Raw genomic sequence first — 16690 nt, forward strand, 5'->3', positions numbered from 1 at the left:
CAGCCATAGACACTGCAACCCTATTTCCCTCTACTAATGTATGTAGGGAAATCTATCCCTTACGCCTCTATTTTACTAATGCGCAGGCACGGTTCGCAGCAGTGTGCACTCTGCCGGCGTCAAACAGCGTCGAGAGCGTCGCCGACACCGAGTTCACGCGCTGGATGGTCGCCACGGCCATCGCCCTGGTCCTACTCGCTCTCATCACGGGCCTCGCCTTCTTCATCGACAGTATGTTCCGGCACACGGGCAGCGACCGGTACCAGACTGAGGCTCCGTTTCCGGTTCCGGCCAAGCACCTGCTTAGCTCGGTGGCCTGCAACTCGACCCTGTGCCGGCGTTACTCGGAGCTCATCGCGTCGTGCGCCGGACACGGTGGAGGATTCGCCCTGCGAAGGACTGTCCCACTTTCTGTGCGGTGAGGGAGTTTGCTACGGCCGGCCGTTCGAGGAGCTTCTCAGGGGATACCTGCGGGCTCTAGCCGCCGACGCTCTGGCCTCGTGGAAAGGAACGCAGCTCACTTCGCACTGGCCAGCCGTGGACCGCGCCGCCGATCTGTACAAAGAATGCCGTGAAATTGCGGAGAACGACGACGGCGAGTCGGCAACGAGCGTCCTGGAGAGCGTGAGCGCCAGCGAGCTTAGCTCCCTCGTGGGAACAAACGAGACCGCAGGCGAACTGGCGACGCGACTTGCAGCCCTCTATCAAGACGGCGGGTTCTTCTGGCTTGACACGGCGGCAGTTCGGCGCGGTGAATTGAAGTGGCGCCTGCTCGTCAGGGCAAACGGGCTGTTCGAGCGACACGCCGAGCACCGCGATTCGTCGGCAGGCCATCGAAGACGACGCTCGGCGGCCAGTGCGGACGGGGCCACGGATTCGTTAGACGCCACGGACATCGTCGGCGACGACACGGCAGCCATCTTGTCCGGCATGGACAGCGTGCACCTCCTCTGGAAGCAAGCGGGAAACCTACTGGCTTACAACCCCGAGGTGTTGACAGTGGCGGAGCTCGATCAGTACGGACTGAGCTCAGCGATTCTGATCGCGGAACTCAACCGGGACGGTGGCGCGGCGTTCACCTCGAACGCGACAGTCGAGGTGCAGAACAGCGCGCTGCTTCGGTTCCTGATTAAGGCGCTCGCGCTGAAGAACGTCAAAGCATACCTCGCATGGGAGTTTCTCCGGCACCGACGGGCGTGTTTCGCTTCGTCCCGTTTACAGGAGAGGACGCTCGCCGACAGCTGCTTCGACTGCGTCGAGCGCGTGGCCGGATTGGCAGCCCACGCACCGTTCCTGCGCACCAGCAGTGAGGCCGAGTCTCAGGCCAAGGTCAGCGCCTTCCTTACCCACCTGAAGAGCTTCGTCGCGAGCGCAGTGGGAGAGGCCAAGTGGCTGTCGCCCACAGAGCAGGTGCTGATGAACGACCGCCTCTTCAAGTTCGACTTCACGCGCGGCGTGCCGGCGCGAAAGAACGGCGTAGCGCTGCTCAACAAGCACTACGCTTACCTGCCTACCATCACGGGCGACTTCGCGCGCGACTTCGACGCGGCCGCGCACGCTGCCTGGAACGCTTCGCTGGGGCGCACGTCGGTCTCGATGTTCCCCATGCTCTCGGCGTTCCCCAACGTGCTTACCGGTAACGACAGGGCGTACATCCCGGCCGTGATGCTTGTCCCGCCACTCTTTAGTTACAGAGACGCCCAGCACCCCAACTTTGGTTTCCTAGGCGTGGCCCTCATGAGGTCCCTGGCCCACAACTTGGCTCTCACGGGTCTCCAGCAGCTTTCGGACCCCGAAAACGCGGACCCGATGGCGGAGCACCTGGATCGCTTGGGTGGCTGTCTCCGACTGAACCGATCCTCGAGGCAGGCGTACGCATCAAGGATGGCAGATGTGTTGGCCCTGGACGCAGCGGTGCGTGCTTTCCTCGAAGGCTACATGCAAAGACCCAGAGACAAAGCCGAGGCGCACAAGGTGTTCCTTGATGCCTGTATGCTCACGTGTACAGACAAAGATCCTCATCGATGCGACGCTCCCGCCCGACAGGCCGACACGCTCGAGGCGGCCATCTCGTGTCCGCACCTGTCGGCAATGACGAAGGCAACTAAGTGCCCGTTGTGGTGAACGTAAAATGGCGCTGGGGATGGTCGCGCGCGGCGTTCCGTACAAAAAGTGGCGCCTCACGTGCTCAAAGCTGTTTAGTTTGTGTGTGTTCGATTGCAGTTTATAATTAGATCAGTACTAAAACGGTGCGTCATGGGTGATAAATGCTATTTATATAGCCTGTGCATTTTTGGCATAAGTTTATTTTCTAACTTTGTTTTTCTTCGTGTATTAGACACCATCATGACGTTATATTACTTTGATGTTATGAAATTGTATTGCAAGTTGATGTGCTAAAGCTATAAATACGACACAAAACCGATACCACTAGAATAGCGTCGTCGATAATAAGAGCCAGGACGTGTTAGGGATGCTTTTCTATCATCTTTCTTTTTGCCTTCATTTCCGGTGAAAGATCGAAGCCGAATGAATGAGCAGAATGAGTTCAATGTAGCCATCGATGGACTCTAATATGCGTTGGTTTCACTTCTGAAGGTTTATTTTGAGGAAGTAGGCACATACATAGAACAGTGGCATGTATGTGCGATATTATTTCATAGTCGTTGGCATTTCCCCGCACGCATTTAAAATGTGAAATGCGTCTAGACTTTAGATTTCAATCAAATTTTACACTGATAGCCATTTGAGTTTTGCACATCTGCTTACATTTGCTGCTTACTCTCTTGAAAGAAAGCAGAATACGTTAGAAACGTCTTTACTGTGTGTTTTAATTAGTGCTTGTGATTAGAGTAATTAAATTGATATTTATGTTCAAAAAGAAATGTATTTTTTTTCATAAAACAGTTTGTGTGACCACTCAAAGTGTAAAAGTAAATTTTTGTTGGCTGGCCATAATGAGAAGTCAAAAGAAATGTTTCACAATTGCCCAAGGAACGCGGCACATCCAGCATTCCGTCAAAGATGGTATGGTGTCTTTCTCAAGTTATCATGCATAGCATCTAGTACTCTGCAGCCTAATGAAACTGGTATACTAGTGGGTAAGCTGGGCCGGTATTTTGTAGCGACGCATTATGCTTTATTCTATACCAGTCTTATCAACCACCACTCACGGTCGGCTGATCCCATTGATAACGGGAGCGGACCGTCGCTCTGACCATTGACGAAGCGCGAAAAGCCATTAGCATATGAAAGGCATCGCTACAAAATACTGGCCCTAATGAATCAAAACTGACCCGTAGCTGATTAGTTTTTATTTTTATGCGTTACTAGCGGAGAGAATTGGCAGCAAAGTCTCTGCAGATACAACACACATGTTGCAGTTATGTGAAGCTAATCTTTTGCGAAGCGGGTAATTTAATCATTATACAGCGATGCGTGCAAATTTGTTTACTTTGATCCTAGGCAGCTTGTAGCCTTGTGAAAAGTTATAAAAATATCGTCTATCCACCCGAAGGTTACAACTTCAATCTAATGTTACGGCGAAGTTGTCTATGGCTAGGCCATATGGCTAGGCCATGGCGTCCGCGCAGCCCCTCCGGGCAACCACGCTCGTGAACTGCTCTCGCATTCGTCGTCTTATACAGCTGGCTGCGTTGCCTGCTCATCATTCCAGCGTAGAATTTCACTTCTCGTCGTCTTAATGGGGAGGCAGCGTTTACGGTGGTATGAGCCATAACTTAAGAGGGTATAGACCATTCATTGTCTTACGTTACGGACAGATTTAATACTAACAGAGGTGATACGCGAATGTGTGGGAGTATTTATCGCAACGATGACCACCGATCAAGACAACAAATCTGTGCAAACCTTTGCTCAAAATTCTTTGTCACCTCTGTGCCGTGCGATAAACAGCTTCGCTGTTAAGCGCATGAGGCCGAAGACGATGTATGACGACGCAGCCACGAGGACAAAGGCGATGTATGACGCGTCTAGAGGGAAGAATGGTGATTGTATACCTGTACGCACAGAAATGTAGGACACACATCTAGCTACATTTACGAATACCGTGCTTGTGTTACAGTGCTAGATAAACATACTGTAGGTTTGGCTAAGAGCGGGAGCACATGCGATGGCGGATACCGAGTCGATAATTTAAACAATAGAGTAAATCAGTTTTATATAATGAATTTTTATAATGCGCCACTGCATCGACAGTTCGATTTGCTTTAAAGTTACCTGTGAGCCGACGTTATTAGTTCTGGTTTTATGAAAATTTATTTACAGTTTTACTGAAAGGGAAAACAACGTTGTAGACCATCTGCAGCCGTTTTCCAGTGTTGTGGAGAGCATGAAGCTGGAGCGGAAAGCCGACCGTGTCGTAGGAGTCGCTAAGTTCTACAACTGAATCAAACACTATCTTGAAAGTTTCGGCACCCGTGTGCATCGCCTACGGTGGCAGGCTAGGACACGCGCATCTTTACACCGGCTGTCCGGTCACGCCACAGTGCATGAGAGCCTGTAGTTTACTAAATCAGGGGTATGTTCCCAAACTATTTATACCGCTCTGTGCGTGATCCTGCGCCAACAAATATGAGGCGATGAAAGTAAGAAATATGTGACCTAAACTAAGGACCAACATCTAAACTGGCCAACATCTGGAATGACCCGCAACGGCTACTGTTCGCCTCAAGGAAACAGGGGTGTACAACAACGCACGGGAATCACAGAGGCCCATCTGGTAAGCCAGAAGGAAAGACTACTACGTACAATAGCGGGACGCTGCGTCTTGGAACGTCTTGGATATTCCTTACGGAAGGCCAGCGCACTGACCAAAATCCCAACACGAATACAAGAAACTATGCACGTCTCACCGATTCCCAGGAACATGCACCCAAATTTCCACATCGGACGGAGACAAGCCCCAGCGCAGGCGCTCGCGAGAAAGTATAGAAACCATGCACCCCAATGTCTTGTACGTAGACGCGGCCAGCACCGCAAGAAGCACCGGATTCGTCACCAGCGTAGTCGACAATCACGGGACCGAAATAAATACATCGTCGGTTTCCAGAGTGAGCGCTGCGGAGGCAGAGGAACTAGCGATAGCGTTAGCCATCACGACGAGACCGCAGTGGGATTGCGTCATAGTTCTGACGGACTCTCAGATGGCACGCAGAAATCACTCCAGGGCTAAAATTTCCAGGGCTGTAAATCGCATTCTAAATGGAGCGCACCAGCTGCCACCATACATACACATCGCGTGGACTCCGGGGCATGAGTCCTTACGCGGCAATCAGCAGGCACACGCCTACGCCCGAGCGCATGCACACCGGGAGCAGCGAGATGACCGCGCCGAGCAGTTCCAACTAGAGCCCATACCATTAACCTACACTCACATCCTACAACACTATCGCCTTTCACGAAGAACACTACCCCCACCTCATAATGCTCTGACGTGAGAGGAAGCCGTAATATGGCGAAAACTCCAAACAAACGCATATACACATTTGAGTCTTTACCACGCCATACACCCTGCGCTGTATTCCTATAAATGTCCACACTGTGATCAATGTGCAACACTTTACCACATGGTATGGGCTTGCGCAAACACACCACAGCTAACACCCATAACACACCCCACCACACGGCAATGGGAGGCAGCGCTGTCCAGCTCTGACTCGACGCACCAGCTCAACCTGGTCAATCGAGCCACAAGGGCAGCTAAGGCCACTGGACTCCTGGACTAAGGGGACCACCCACTGCAGAGCGGAGGAGCTACCTACACTCACGTGCTCTTTTTATTAAAGTTTATTCTCTCTCTCTCTCTCTCTCTGGAAAATTGGTGCTGTTAGATGGGCTCCTGTTTGGGCATCTGTGCGCAGGCTCGAAAAAATATGTAATCCGGCGCATATGTTGGGCTTTATGTGAACCCAAACGGTAATTAAATGCTATATAATCATCATCATCATCAGCCTATATTTTATGTCCACTACAGGACGAAGGCCTCTCCCTGTGGTCTCCAATTACCCCTGTCTTGCGCTAGCTAATTCCAACTTGTGCCTGCAAATTTCCTAACTTCAACACTGTTATTATACGTAGGTATAAACTAGGTGGGTTGATGAAGTTAGTAAATTTGCAGGCGCAAGTTGGACTCAGCTAGCGCAAGAGATGGGTAATTGGAGATCGCAGAGAGAGGCCTTTGTTACCGTCGCTAGAACGGGGAGGTAAGAGCAACGGCGGCGGCGGAGTGTTGGAAGCAATCATGACCGCAGCGGCGGCGCTGAATTCATACCTTGCTTGTAGAGCAGAAATTAAATGATTAGCAGCTATCCTCTAATAAGTGGTTAAGTCTTAAAGATACGTTCGCTACGGGCACGTCATGGCCGGCACAAAGATTTTTCTCTGGTCTCGGTCGCACGCATTCTACGTGCTTTCGCGAATCGCCAGGAGTAGAAAAAAATTCAGGTAATGCGAAGAATGTTATGTTAGTGGTGTGGGTAAAGAAAGCTGCACCGATCCTAAGGTCATATTGCTAGATTGCTAGATCCTAAGGTCACAGAGCTAGATCCTAAGGTCATATTACTGCGACGCGCTGCATCCTGCTCGTCAAATCGGTTAACATCAATATATGATGCTTTACAAATCATTGCACATAGGAATTAAGTAAACAAACTTATTTTAGTCGCCAATGTGATGAACTAGAATGGTGGTGACCATGAACAATACTGAAAAAGACGACAGACAGCACTTGATTATATTGCTATGGAACGAGCCGGGCAAGAAGAAGAGGAGGAAGACGTTAGCTGACGCAGCCTATGGACGCCATCTTTACTTCAGCATCAACTTCATCCTTTAAATAAAGCAGTTCAACCTTAACCGTAGCAGGTTTGTGGTGGAGGTGCGGGGTACATCGACTAAGACGACGGAGCTGCTGCAGGAAGTGCCACGCCGAAGCCGACGCCTCGCTCGACTACCTCCGACACCACTGGATGTCCCGATGTCTCACAGCGGTGACCAACAGCCTTCTCTGGCTGCTCCAGTGCGAACAACCGGTGCCTGGATGCATTAAATGGAGCCTCGTACTTTCTCAGGAAAATTCGGCGAGGACGTGGAGGAATGGCTCACCCACTACAAGCGTGTGAGCAAGTACTACGGTTGGAACACCACGGCTCAGCTCGACAATGTCGTTCTGTTCCTCACAGACACTGCGCTAGTGTGGTCCGATATCCATGAAGATACCTTCAGATAATTTGGGACAGCTTCGTTACTGACCTCACAGAGTGTTTGGCGATTCCACCACGAAAAGGAAGCGGGCGGAGCAGACATTCCCTCAGCGCGCTCAAGTCCCAAATGAGACCTGTACTACGTACATAGAGGCGACCCTGAAACTTTGCAAAACGGTCAGTCCTCGAATGTCCGAAGAGTACAAAGTTGGACACCTTCTCAAACCATATCCGAGGATGTTTACAATTATTTATTCGGAAAGGAGAGTCTCGCGTCGGTCGCCGACCTCATCAAGCATTGCCGCACATTTGAGGCTTGGAAGCTGCGCTGTATCACGCCAAAGTTCGGGACGTTAACGAATGTCACAACGGGGGCAAGCATTGACGACAACGACAACTACACTTTTCAATTTGACCTTGCGGCAACTATAAGGCAAATTGTCCGCGAAGAACTTGAACGAAACACCAAAGGGGCGGATGTCGAACAGTTTCGTTGTGCTTCCAACCCACCTCAAGATAATGCATCTGCTGTGTCTGCATTGTCTGCCATGCCAGGCGTTCCAGACTGTCGAGTCGATCAGCTACGACTGCACCTACGTTCCTTTCCCGACGACATGACGCACGATCAACGCACTCGTCGAGCTACCGCCACGAATCGGCATTCGGAAGATCGCGTTTATTATTCTGAGCGTCCCAGGGTTGACCCCGAGGCTTACAATATGGTCGCGCATCGCCTGTGTGTTACAGCTGTGGCGCCTCAGGGACTCATTGCTCTTTTTTGTCGCCGGCCCCGACAGACAACAACATATTGCCCAACACCAGCTTGGCCTAATTTTGAACGTGAAAGTTATGACGACCGCTGGCCAACAGACCTGGCACTGCGAAAACACCACAGGCGTGCCACCCCGGAATACCTTCCGTCAGTATAGTAGAAGGAGTGGCTCGCCAGCTTCAGACCGCAGCCTGGCGCCCCAAACCAGTCGCCAACGCCGTTCACCGTCACCACGGCGACGTGCAACGTCACCACCACTGTCGGGAAACTAGCCAGCGCGGCCGATGGAGGTAAGGTTGCCGGACAGTCTGCGTCTCCTGCGAACTACTCCTATGCCCATTATGATGGTGAAGAACAAAGTGCGTGTGTTAGTTGATAATATACCTGCAACAGCATTAGTGGATACTGGTGCTACCGTTTCGGTCATGAGTGTGACTTTCAAAGAAAGGGTGGGTCGGAAAGTCATGTTCCCGTGGAATGATTGTTTCACTTTTCGTGGTGTCAGTGGATAGTGCCTTATTCTCCTTGGTATTTTTATGTGTTTCAGCCGGAGGAGAAGATCTTAAAATTGAATTTCTCCTACTACAGCGGTGCACTCATGATGTGATTCTCGGGATTGACTTTCTTCAGGATTGTGGTGCTTCCGTTAACTGTGGCACACGCTAAATTGCTTTGAATAGCGCGCTTCTCGCCACCCTTGCCGACACATCTTTACCAGAGAAAACTATTGTGTTGTTTCAAACAACTTGCTGCTACCGCCTTGGTCGCTGTCACGTGTCCCTGTCAATGTCGCAGCTGCCGACCGTTCATTTTTTGAGGCGCAAGTCCAGCCACCTACGTCGAGCTGCGCAAAGAAAGATGTACTTGTGCCACGCTTTCTCGTTGGAGCAGTGAATGGCGCCTCAAATTTGTGGGCTTCGAATCGTTTTTACGCCGCCGCTGTTCTCCCGCGTGATATGAAGCTCGGTGAATTTGACGAGATTACTCACAGCTCCATTACCGTTCTAAGCGAGGAGGAGCAGTCTGAAGCACTTCTGAAGAGCAGATCCTACGGATGATCAACAAGGCGCTGCCCTCACATGAGCGCCACGATCTCGCACAAGTTTTGCGGGGACATGTTTCTGTGTTCGATTTCACACAAGGAGACAAGGAGTCTTCACTCCCGCGTTCTCGTGCTCGCCACAGAATTGACACCGGATCTGCGCACCCCATTCGGCAAAAGCCTAACCGTGTTTCTTCAACTGAGAGGACTGTTATCGCTGAACAGGTGAAAGACATGCTACGGAAAATGTTGTTCAAGAGTTCTCTAGTCCGTTGGAAGCACCAGTAATCTTAGTAAAGAGGAAGTATGGATCGTGGCGGTTCTGCGTTGTATAAAGTAAGCTGAAGGTGGTCACCAAAAAGGATGTGCATCCGCTTCCTAGAATTGATGATGGCACCGATTGTCTACATTCCGCTGCCTACTTTTCATCACTGCATTTTCGATTAGGGTATTGGCAGACACCCATGCACCCAGACGAAAAGTATAATACGGCCTTCGTGACACCAGACGGTATTTATGAATTCAATGTTTAATGTTAATTTAATGAATTTAACGAAGACTCTCATGGCAGGTTCTAAATAAATCAAAACTGCCTTGATGGAACAATCCGAAGATCATGATGAACGAGCAGAAACGAAGAACGAGGCAAATTATTTGCTGAAGGCAATGACAACGTTGGAAACCACGCTAATGGCCGAGATTTAGGATAGAGTTTTATAGCGCTTCAACGCCACCAGCAAGGCACTTCATAGCCCAACACTGTCGTTGAATGCTGCCTTAAGCGTGATGAAATCGTTGTGTGACTATTTATCCGCCTTATTAAGAGAGAGGTTCGATGGAATTGAAAAGCTTGCGAAGAAAGGCTTCGGACAATGCTTTGCACAACATCAAGCACCCAGAGAAAGCGAAAACAACTGACACGATACGACAGCACTGAAAACACGAGCACTCGAGAGCCCCAAGATCCTTCAGCTAAGTTCCGCTGTGAAACCTTCTTCGTCATAACTGACAATCTCCTTCACGCTCTCACAGCTCGCATGAGCGCTTACACCGAAGTCTGCTCGTAGTTCGCTGTTTTTACTGATTGGAACTGCTTTTCCCCAGCGCAGAGGCACCTGCAGGCAATGGACCTCGTGAAAAAATATCCTTCTGATCTGGATGGCACATTTCCCGATGAGCATTAACAGTTTAATTCATTTACGAGCAACGAAGGCTGTTCTTCTGTGGCAGACATGCTGAAACTTCTAATTCCTCAAAACCTTGAAGGTTCATTCCCAGATGTTCATGTTGCTGTTAAAGTTTTTGTTCTTCGTGGTCACAAATTGCACTGGCGAAGGATCACTAAGCAAGCTGAAATTGATAAAGAACAGGCTTCGATCAACGATGGCTGACAGCTGCCTCAGAAATTAGCCGCTGCTGAGTGTGGAGACGGAGATTCTTAGGAGAGTCAATGTTGAAGATCTCATCAACACACTGTCCCAGCAAAAGACACAAAAAACGCTTGTAGAAACGAACATACATTTCTTTGGTTTCTTAAAAGATGAATAAAAACAGAAAACATGGTATACACGCCCCGTTTCAAGGTTGAATTTCTGCGAAACGCATAACCTCTTTTCTACACTGTGTTGAAGTAGAAAATTTTTTCATGTAAATTTATTCCACAGTTTAATAGCAGGAAAGGCGTGTGCAATATGAATGTGTGTCCTCCTGTTATAAAAGTGGATATTGCCTACAAAAATGCAAACGTATTACCTGTTTAAAAGTGAACGATCTGTGCATGAATGAAAATATGTATGATTGTTTATTAGAGAGTTTTATTAAAAGCCTTTTTCTGAAAACTCGGTGTAGATTTCATTTTCTATAGGCGCCACTTTTCTAAAAGATGTAACTCCTCGCATAATGAAAAGATTTGAATATTACACCATTTAATTTTTTTGTTCTGCTCAGTCGGAATATACAATATACATAATATCACTGTATGGAAACGCTGCCTTAGGAGAGCTTTAATTTGTGCTGCCGGATGAAATCACCATATAGCTAAACTATCGGGCGCATATTTACTGTAAGGATGTGCGAACATTTTCTGAAAAAGGCCCACTTCTTTACTTAGGCAGTGCTCACACGCTGGCAACTAAAGCATGCGCTGCCGAATTAGTGAAGCATATAGAGGAAGTCATTTTTCACGCATGCGCTTCCCGATTTTCGAGGAAAGATGTTGTCTATTGAAACAAGGATAAACTGCGCTAAAGGTTAAGAAGAATGGAAAAAACGCATACGACACTTAGACTGCACTTCTAAGAGTCGTATGTATTCATTTCATCTTAACTTCTCGCGCAATTCACCCTTATTTCAGTGTGAACCAACTAGCCCGACAAATATTATTCTTCTCTATTTCTCTTCGTCTCCTGGTATAGTTCAATTCCGATGGCAATCTCTCCACGTGCTCAGCGAGCAAGTAGACGCCCAGGCGATGTTCATAAACACTCTGGAGATTCTTCGAGCAAATACGGCATGTGTTCTTTGTGGCGAATTCTAAAGAGCGTCAAGTCTCAAGAATGACGAGAGGAAAGCGGCAGGGAGGGGGAGACCCCCCCCCCCCCGCCCCTTCTGAACCGGGCCCTCGGCACTGGTTACCGCCTGTTTCGTGCGCAAAGGAAACGACAGAGCTAAGAGGACGCACCGTAACCACTGTTCTCAATCGCTGCCAAAGGTGCAGCCTGGACCACGTTCTGCGCTCCGCTATTGGCGTGAATGGTGTGCGCACGCGTACTATAGGTACACCATAGCATTCCTTCTGATCTGCTGCGCGCATTTGAATGAACCAATTCCACCACACTCCTGAGCTCAGCATGAGAAAATGAAATGCAAAGAAGGGCCACAGAACAGGATATCGCGAATCCAGCGGCACACTGCCGAAGCATCAAGTTGGGCGCCCTGAAAAGGGCTGTTGGGTATTTCATGAAGTCAAGCAGCAGGCCTGCACAGTCTTACGGCCTTGTGACCCCTGGCAGGTCCCACTGCCCAGCCACCTGCCCTTCATTCTTGAAGTAGTTCATAAACACTTTCCGCACTGAATTTGCCACATTTGTGGAGTTGTGGACCTTTGCTCCCTGCAGGCCAAACACAGCAGCACTTGCCGTCCCTTGTGGCCAAGTGCCGTTGCGGACAGACCCGAACACGTCGTGGCAGTCCGCATATCCAGGTGGGCGATATGTCGCAGCAGCGTTGGTGGTCATGGACAAAAAGTTGGGAAGGATGCAGGTTGCCTTCACAACATTGTCCGCATTCTCAGGCTGCAGGTTGATCTGCCTCTCGTAGATGCGCCAACGCGAAACAAGAATCCCGAAGGCGTTCTCTACGCATCGTCTGAAACATAAACAAATTCTGGCTTAAAAATGCGCAAAAAAATAAATAGGTGCTTCTTAAAACGTTACAGCAAAAGAAGTCTGTACCAAAGTAGAAAAACATGTATCACTAAATGACGATGGCATGTTGTGCGTTCTGGTCCCAAAGAGGCCAAACACCAACATTTTATAAGTGTTGTTATTAGTTATAAAGGTGCAAAAATATTCGTGCAGTTACAGCAAACACATAATCAGAAGTAATGGCAGGATACATCATTGCTCTCACAGTTAACACAGTTCAAAGATGAAGGTAATCAAGAAAATGTCCTATGTACTAAAATTAACATTTATTTGTTAATGAATGTTGTGGAAATGAAAACAGTGAGAACTAAATACATAGTGGAGCAAGGTGGAAATTATGTTATTGTCATAACAAGTGGATAAATGATTAGGGTTTTAACCTGACGGACCTGGCACGACTGAGGCGGTAATTGAAGATGACCTCCTCAGCTTCAGTCCTGGTGCCCGGCAGCGGCCGCATGAAGTCGGGACGCAGCTGGAAGGCTTCATCGCCAACAAACACATGAGGGCAAACTTTCTCAGACCCCGGTAGCATAGCTGCCCGAGGAAGATTGAGCTTGCCCTCATGCAGTCGTTTGCCAATGGGGGAATTTTTGAAAATTCCCCCATCACTAAACCTTCCAGGTGCGCCCACATCAATAAGGCGGAACAGGTACGTACTGGCTGTCGGCCACAGCCATGAGCACAATGGAATGGGTGCCCTGAAAGCATTGGAAATAAAATAACATTTAATAATTCTTGTAACTGCAGCCGCTTCATTATCTTTCATTACACTTTTCTTCATTACAGTATTGCTGGGCACACATTAAAAACGGACAACATTTGACTGCACCACAAGCTCTGCCCCTAGAGTGCACATAATTTTTCTATCTTATCGTCCTCTGCTACTCACACATACCCCATTATTGCTGTTCAAGTGTGAAACATGCAACTAGACACAAATCACCCAAAAACATTCTCCTTTGTCACAGTCACGTTTCTGAAAAGAAAAAAAACCCTCTCCCTCAAGTCCTCCAATCAACAATACAGCTATAAATGGTACATTCTCATATCGCATAAATAATTACTCGTGGCAGTCCTCTGCTTGCAGGTTGAAAAACCAGGATGATGGTATTGTACTACCCCTTTTGAACAAAGCGTGCCAACACAATCTTTTCTCAAAATGAATTACCAAAAGAAGTAGGCTGTGCATTATGCACAAGGTTATTGTCCTACAATACTCCTGGGAAGTATTAGGAGTGTTTGTGTTCGCAAAGCAGACCCTTTAGCAGCAAATATGCTGCATGCAACCCTGCAATGTTTTGTTCCATACGTTATTGTTAAAGTGTAGGCTCCCTGCCTTTCTTGGACATCTTATCTCGGCATGCTTGCCGTCCACCATAGAGTTTCACACCCTAAAACCTAGAGGGAACTGTGGCGCTGCTGCGCTGTGGTATGGAAGGGAATGCCGGTATATTGTGGATTCGGATTGGCATCGTTCTTTGAGAGCCAGAACGCCTTGAAGACGCGCCTGGCTAGTCTATCACAGTGATTCATTTCCTGCTCAAACGGGATGTAAAAGACTGCTTTAGCTTTATTATTACACAAAAACATGTTTTGTTTAATTTTGAGGACATACTATTGGTTGCACAATTCTATGAAACGTAAAAAGTATCGGCTGGCCGCTAAAGTTGGAAGGCAGACGACAAGATTCTCGCTCGCTTTGGAACAACTTGTCGTCTGTTCTTGCTTTTCTTCGCTTGATGCTGCATTGTAGGTGAGTAAACTTTATTGAGAGATGTAATATGGGTGAATGAAAGCCTTTTATGTAGATTTTATTTTAAGAACGCGTTATTTGTGTAGCCATATCCACGTTTTAGACGAAGCCTCGTACAACACCAGCCAACACAAGCCTCGCAGACACATATCCCGTCATTCCCACGAGGGCACGGCAGCCCTTTAAGAAACTCGCATAGACAGTGGCGCCAGCTTACCCTCTAGGTGTTATAGTGAGAAACTCTATGCCGTCCACATCACACAGGCATTTGGGGAACTGCCAACGGCTGCAAAATCCTGCAGCGATGTCCCTGCAGTCGCCCTCTGGTGGAGGCTGCACAATACGGAAATGATATTGGATGTACACCAATCACTGGCAGACTTTACTGCTGCATTATGCACTTAATGTACCCTCATGCTCTGTGTTTGTGCATCTGATCACTATTCCAGCTACTGCAAACATCACTATCACACACGGTACATCTTACTGCTGCTGGTTTTACCTAATGTGATCTTATACCCTTGGTATGTTAATCTAGTATTTTAAACCGCGGTCCACTTTCTGCAGACATGCATGCGTTGTACGATCTAAGACGTTCGTGTTAAATATAAGATAGCACAAACAACACTGAAATTGAGTGAAATTCATTTCAAATGCTCAGAGAGGCAACTAATACTCAGCCATTGCTCAGTAAGTGAGAACATAAAATCATGCTTATTGGTACCACTCGACTTTGCACCATGCTATGAAAATATTTTATGCACACCTTCATGTACATAGGGGACAACACCTCCCACAGCACGCTGCACGTTAGGTGAATCGCCTCCCGTGCAGTCTCCAGCCCCACTCTGAAGGCCATCGCTGCATATCGGATGAGCATGCCGGATGACAGGTATCTGAAAGCACACAAGAGCACACAGAGCTCGATCGACGCATGAAAATTTCGGAATGGTCAACGGCCACTTTCTCCCGAATCATAAGAAGTACCGAAGTGACAAAATGGTCCTACCGCAGCGTCAGCGCAATGCGCTCGCCAGACGGAATGGGGTCCCTACAGACCCAAATTCCTTCGACAGCCGGTCCCGCACCATGTCGTGGAGAGCGTCGAATGTCTCCGGCGACATCCGGTAGAACTTGAAGAGCAGCGAGTCGTCGCCGTTCTTCATGAGTTTCATTTGCAAAAGGTAATGAAGGCGTATGCACTTGTACTGCGTCGAGGCCTTTGTCTTTTGCAACTTACCGCTGTGAACTACTCGCTCTCGTCCGCTCGCTTCGTCCAGACCGGCCGAACCGACTGCTTGCGAGACAGCGCCTGCCTCCTCCTTACAATAAGAAGTAGCTGCACAGCAGCCAGCTTCCTTCGCCGCTCCATTGCACGAACAGAAAACTTCACGGCAAGGAAAGAAAAACAAGGGCTCGCCCAGCAGAATCGAACAGCAGAATGACACCGGCGGTTCAGCGAGCGCGGGCGGGAACAGGAAGCGCGGGAACCGTCTGCCACGCTTCGCAGACGGAACGGGCGAAGTACTGAATTTTGACATGTACAAGAAAAAAAAACCTACTGCAGGACCTTCAGAAATATTTTATGTTGCTTTTTACATCAAAACAAATCAACTTAAATTATCAGAGAAAGTGCCACGCCAGGTTTGGTGTTCACTCGCTCCCCTAATGCCGGCAACACTGGAGAGCCGTCGCGCGATGCCGTCGCTCGCATGCGGGTTTGCTTGCAGGCGACGAGGAAACGCGACAGAAAACTCCATCGCGTCGCTTGTCGCTGTCGCGCGCAAGATCACGTGAATGCGGTTTATACTTAACGCTGTCGCCTTAATAAAAACCTAGTCGGGTAGCGATAGCTACAGACCCCCGGCTGCGCTTAGGCTTCGCTTGTAGTCACCATCCGTATACTGCGGCATCAACTATGGCTGCGGCGACGCGAGCTCTCCCCTTCTATACTCCCGGTTATCAGAGCTGCCGAGCGCGGGGTGTGAGGGCGCAGCGAACGCCCAACGGCGGTGTATTGGGGGAACTACAGAATGGGTTCAGGCCAGGCAGACGCTTAGAAGACAATATGTTTGTACTAACTCAGTGCATAGAGATTTCAGTAGCTCAGAAAAGACCTTTATGGGTAGCATTTCTAGATATTAAAGGAGCTTATGACAACGTAGACAGGGAATTGTTGTGGGATATTCTTCAATACGAAGGCATAGATGACGATTTTGTGGAGCTGCTGAGGGAGATATATCGAGACAACCAAGTACAAGTGGCATGGGAAGGCCGAAAAGGAAATGAAATGGTGGGAATTCACCAAGGATTGAAGCAAGGATGCCCTCTGTCACCATTGTTGTTCACGCTTTACGTCAAGGGCATAGAAAGACGACTGGAAAACAGCGAATTAGGTTTTGATTTATCCTACATGCGTAATGGACAAATGGTGCAACAGAAGGTCCCTGGATTGATGTACGCAGACGACAT

At 48.7% G+C, this 16690-nt stretch overlaps 1 protein-coding gene across 1 annotated transcript; it reads right to left on the reverse strand.

The window, feature by feature from the left end:
• Positions 1-12024: 12024 nt before the first annotated feature.
• Positions 12025-15384, reverse strand: LOC125947689 (uncharacterized). Its single transcript, XM_049672922.1, has 5 exons — positions 15278-15384; positions 14985-15114; positions 14481-14551; positions 12852-13163; positions 12025-12403 (listed from the first exon to the last, which is right to left on the reverse strand). Exons 1-5 carry the CDS (start codon positions 15382-15384, stop codon positions 12025-12027), a joined length of 999 nt encoding a protein of 332 aa, XP_049528879.1.
• Positions 15385-16690: the final 1306 nt, after the last annotated feature.

The sequence above is a fragment of the Dermacentor silvarum genome, chromosome 8 (genome assembly GCF_013339745.2).
Source record: "Dermacentor silvarum isolate Dsil-2018 chromosome 8, BIME_Dsil_1.4, whole genome shotgun sequence".
Lineage (NCBI taxonomy): Eukaryota > Metazoa > Arthropoda > Arachnida > Ixodida > Ixodidae > Dermacentor > Dermacentor silvarum.

Coding starts and splice junctions, on each gene's coding strand:
- LOC125947689 (XM_049672922.1), bottom strand. CDS start 15,384: ATGAAGAACGGCGACGACTCGCTGCTCTTCAAGTTCTACCGGATGTCG. Junction 15,115..15,277: donor CGGCTGTCGAAGGAATTTGG/GTCTGTAGGGAC, acceptor GTGTGCTTTCAG/ATACCTGTCATCCGGCATGC. Junction 12,404..12,851: donor TACCGCCTCAGTCGTGCCAG/GTCCGTCAGGTT, acceptor TTTATGTTTCAG/ACGATGCGTAGAGAACGCCT.